This window comes from Elephantulus edwardii, unplaced genomic scaffold (assembly GCF_000299155.1).
Source record: "Elephantulus edwardii isolate Elephantulus edwardi_28Jun2011 unplaced genomic scaffold, EleEdw1.0 scaffold00324, whole genome shotgun sequence".
Taxonomy (NCBI): Eukaryota; Metazoa; Chordata; class Mammalia; order Macroscelidea; family Macroscelididae; genus Elephantulus; species Elephantulus edwardii.
Window position 1 is genome coordinate 1850020 of NW_006400074.1, and position 5030 is coordinate 1855049.

The 5030-nt window shown below is 53.8% G+C and overlaps 1 protein-coding gene across 1 annotated transcript; it reads right to left on the bottom strand.

The window, feature by feature from the left end:
• Window positions 1–482: 482 nt before the first annotated feature.
• On the bottom strand, window positions 483–1850 carry LOC102865779 (G protein-regulated inducer of neurite outgrowth 2-like). The gene has a single exon (XM_006901402.1). It carries the CDS (start codon window positions 1848–1850, stop codon window positions 483–485), a length of 1368 nt encoding a protein of 455 aa, XP_006901464.1.
• Window positions 1851–5030: the final 3180 nt, after the last annotated feature.

Consider the following 5030-nt stretch of genomic DNA (forward strand, 5'->3'; position numbering starts at 1 on the left):
AATGGGCACACTTCAACCCCACCACAGCTGTAGCTTCACATGAGCAGTGGAGCTTTGAATTTGAGAACCCAGCATAGTAAGCTGACTAGCATAGCATGGCACACATGAGGCTTTGACCATCTTCACAAGGGCAGAGCCTCCAAGTCCCTGCCTGCCCCTTGGGGCCTCAGGGCCCATGTCAAGGTCTCATTCCAACCCCACTTTCAGATAAAGCCACGAGGAGCCCCAGGGAACATAGCAGAGTTCTGAGGGCAAACCCAATAGAACCCAGGTATTTTTACAGAAAAACTGGGTAGTCCCTTATCCAAAGTGCCGAAGTCCCATTCTAAAGTCCAGAGATCATGATGTCAGGAGGACACTCTTGGAAGTGAAGCCCTTAAACAAAGCCACACCGTGCAGAGCAGGAAGCCATGTGTGTATCTGTGGCCTGTAGGCCAGGCTGTTGAGTGCACCATGAGTGTGGAACCTCTGCTCCAGGGGCCTCACTCAGGGGCTGTGCTGGAGCAGCCACAGCAGCTGGGGAGCCACAGAGACTGCATGATGCCTCTCAGCGGCCCCATGCGGCCCTCCTCAGACAGGCTGTCCTTGATGGTGGGCTCTGGGTCCAGATGCTCAAACTGCATCTCCAGGTGCTTCTGGATGGCTTTGCCGAGTACCTCTGGGTCCACTGTGGCCCCATACACTTCCCAAGTCATGCCTTCTGCGTCCCATCGTACGTCTTGCACTGGGCATGGTGCCTCCTGCAGGCTGGGCCCTGGAGTTGCCTCTGGGGACATGTGCAAGGCCCTAGGGATTTCCAGGTGGAGGCTGGTGGTCACAGCTTTACAGGCTGCAAGGGGTGCTACCTGCAGAGCAACATCCTGGGGGGTGGACACTAAGTCAGGGGCCAAGTCACTGGCTGAGGTCATAGTGCACACATCTTTGGTCCTGGCACCAGGTTTTGTGGCTGACCTACTGGGACCCCAATGGTGAGCACGGCAATGAGAGGGCACCGGTAGCACACCTGGCAACCTGCACTGGAATTTTGTCCCATGCTGAGCCTGCAGCCTAGACTCGCTCACTGATGCCACCAGCTTGGGAAAGGCCAGGTCATGGCAGCAGCCACAAGCCCCAGCCTCCCCTGTGCTGCAGAGGACAGCTGCTGGAGGCAGAACATGGCAGGAGGAGGCAGCTAGATGTCCACTGGCTTGAAGTCTGGCTTCAGGATTACTATTATGGGTGGCTGTGCCCCCCAGGCCTAGTGGTGGCACCCACACCTGACTATTTCCCAAGCTCCAGGCTGAGTTCAACATTTCTACAGTTCCAGAAGTTGCTCCATTTTCAGAAGTCAGCTCCATTTCCAGGTGAACATGGGGGTGGACATCCTGGTCAGAATTACTGTCAGGCAGCAATGGGGTGTCCTGAATGGGTGAGCCACCAAGGGCTGAGCAGCTGAGGCTGGCCTTCCAAACCCCACTGTGACCTCTAGTCTGGGTGCTGTGGATCAGGTCTGAGTGACTCCTCTGCACAGCAGCAGTGCTAGAGGCCTGAAACTGGCACAGGCCACCAGTGCCCATGGTGGACACATTGCCCACAGTGCTGCTCCGGCAATGTCCCACAGCCCCGGGCTGCAGCCAGAGGGTAGAGGCCTGAGCCTGCTCTGCACACTCACCCTGGGACCCCTCTTCCTCTGGCAGCTGGGGGGCAGTGCTGGCCTCACCCTTCTGGGCCTGCCACATAGTGCTGCTGGTGCTTTTGCAGCGTGCCGGTCTCTGCCCATGGCCTTCACCCAGCAGGCTGAAAGAGCTCCGGGATAGCGGCTGTGGGCAGGACCTCCGGAGTGCCAGGTGCTCGTGGAAGCTGGTGCCCATGGTGCCCTGCAGGAGAGAAGGAGAGAATGGGTTGTTAGCTGGTGGCAGCACTTCAGTTGGACTCTGTGGCAGCTCAGCAGTGTTACAGATACCAAGGATGAGTGTTGGAAGCAGTCCCAGCAGTCTGGCCTGTCCACACTGTGAGGGCTATCAGCAAGGTTGCTGAGCATAACAGTAATGGGACATGTGTGCATCACATCAAGGTCATCATATATGGTATATGTACAGTGAAGACATAAAAAGTGCCTCATCACCAGGCCCAGGCCCCAGGTGGCAGGTACTACAGACTGCCTATCAGGCCAGCTGCCGACTCTTCACTGGCTGTAACTGAGCCCATGGCACTGGGGGCAGGGACTCTGGGGAGCAAGAGCCTCTAGGCAGAACTGCTTTAGCTGTCAGAACTGCAGCCTCACCTCCTTCCCAGATGCAGTCCCATTGTCCTGGTTCACCACTCCACACCTTTGCCTGAGCACCCAGGGTGCTGGGCTCTGGAGCCCAGACTCAGAACTAGTAACTCAGATGTGGCTATGTTCCAGGGATGCAGGTTCAGCTTGAGGATAAGGGCTCACACAACTCCTCTAATCACACATGCCCTCCTTGAAGCTTTCTTTTTCGCTTTCCTTCCTGCATGTTCCCTCTCGCTTCTCCATTTCTGTCCCATTTTCAGATCCAGGTCTCTGGAACAGACCACAGACTTACTCTCAGACTAGTGCCATCACCAGCACTTCCCAGGGAAGCTTCTCCAGGCCCTCCCAGTGGCCAGTTTATGGCTGATTAGACACTGTGGACTTCCTCAGTCACTAGCCTCAAGTTTTCAAAGTCAGACACCCAGCACAGATCTGGAGTACAGTGGTCACTCAAATTATTTCTACCATATGCCCAGCCAACAGAACAAGCTGAATGAGCTCATAGGAGTGCTGGGCATGACAAATGGAGCTGGAGGTGTGCACTGAGGAAGGAGCATCCCTTGAAAGGTTATGGATCAGGGAAAGCTGGCAGAGGACCCACCTCAAGAAGGTAACACTGAAAAGAAAAAAAAAAAAGAAGGTAAAACTGTGCTGTAGAGTACACACAAGGAGCAGGGTGCTGAGCAAAGCCCAAGAGGGATGAAATGACTAATGAATGCCAAGACCAAGGAAGGTCAGAGACTCTGCAGCAGGCAGGACAGGCTACAGGAATATGGGTGGGGACAGCAGGCAGCAGTTGCAGTTTGGCAACCCAGGGCTTGCCCTCCCACAACTAGAAACTGCCCGCAAAGCAAACTGCCCTGGCCAGGTGAGAAAAGCCCTGAGGAGAGCATGGAGAGGCTCTCCAGGCTCAGTTTCTGCAGAATGACAATCTTGGTGCTGGTCTCAGCACTCTACGGGACCCAGAAACTCTAGATACAGGTTGGATGTGCAAGGGAGACCGAGAAAGGGATGAGCACAGGGCCTGCCAGCTGCAGGGACTGCCCAGAAAGTGGACAGTAAATGCAGAAGTCGAGATGGCTGGTTTGAGGGCATGAGTGAGGGCTCTGAGGCCACACAGGCCTGAGGCAAGCTCCCTGGACCCAGGTGAATCACTGAAGCCTCAGGGCATGAGTTCCCTCATGTTTGAAGCCCACCCCCCCCACGGAGCGACAGACCTGCTGTGCACCACAGGTTTTACAGGTGCCCTCTGCTAGCCTTGTCAGGACGTGCATAACCAAGAGGCTGCTCCATTCCATGAGCTGTGGGCCAAGGAGAAGGGATGAGCAGAGGGAACAATGAGTGACTGCACATCTACCCAGCATAACTAGATGTGGAGCCTCAGAAGGGTCCTAAAATCGCTGGAAATTCCACGTGGAAGCCTCCAGTTTCAGTCAATGAAGGAAGACCCTAGACCCCGGGAGCCATCAAGGCCCTACGAATATCTGAGCCAACCTGGTCAAAGGAGGGTCAGCAAGAGAATTAGTGGGCAAGAAAGGAATCCTGTGTCCTCAAGGAACTCTTGAGGCACAAATAGAGATAAACATGAGAATGGAGAGCAACAAAGCCGTCGGCTCAAGCGACAAAAACATGATAGCAATAAAGTTCCCAATTCTTGATTACACACCATGTGCAGATGTATTCTAAATAGTCTCATATAATTGGAAGATCAACCCATGAAATGTATCCTCATATCAACTTTATGGACCAGCAGGCTGAAACTCTGAGTGGCCCAAGAGGGTAGAGCTGGCAAGTGGCTAACCAGGATGTAACTGCAGGTCTTTGTGCCCTCTCTGAGCATGTGCAGATCTCACTTGCAGGTAGTTCTGGTGGCCTAGTGGCAAGGAGTTGCACTGCAATCCTGAAGGCATGCAGTTTGAGACCACCAACTGCTCTGCTGGAGGATGGCGCCAGAGTGTCAGCTTGGGTCAGTTCTGCTTCTATGGTACACCCTGTACCACAATCATCCTGCTACTTTTCTGTTACCCTGATTACCTGGAGGCCCAGCACTCAGCACAGTGCCTAGCACTCACAGTAGCATTCACAGCATGCTAGCTGAACCCATGAATGAGAAAGCCCAAAGCCTAAGACACTGCCACCCTCCCTTCATCTTAGCAACAGCAATACAATAAACAAAAGATTGGTCAGATGGGTAGAAAGGTCACCAGACCTCTTTGGCAAGGAAGTGGCCAGTGGAAGCTCCTGACAAACAGACCATCACCTAGCCCCTAGACCCAGAATGCCAAGGAAGCCATTTGGAGAATCCCTCTACACAGAGCTTCTAGGAAGCGCTGGTGGCCTAATGGTTAAGGAGTTGCACTATCAACCTAAAGGCAGGCGGCTAATATCCACTAGCTGCTCTGTGGAAGAGATGGGCTAATTTCCTCCTATGTTATTTACAGCCTCTGAAAACTCAGCTATGAGTTAGCTCCAATTTGACAGAACATAACCACACACAGCCCCTGGCTGAGTCCCACCCACCTTGGACCCTCTTAAGTCAGATACTGGCTCTGTTGAGGAGATAGGTGGGGAAAGGCAGAGGGAGGCCTCAGACACCCCCTCCCCAACAGCTCATAAGAAGTCACCATGATTCTGCCTGCCTCAAATGGCTTCCCAGTAACCAGAGCTAACAATTACCCAGAGGAATCCAAGAGGACAGGGCGAGATGACGATATACCTCTTCCCCATAAACCTCCACAGTGGTAGATGGCAAAACAGTCCGGGACAGGTTCAG

Coding starts and splice junctions, on each gene's coding strand:
- LOC102865779 (XM_006901402.1), bottom strand. CDS start 1,850: ATGGGCACCAGCTTCCACGAGCACCTGGCACTCCGGAGGTCCTGCCCA.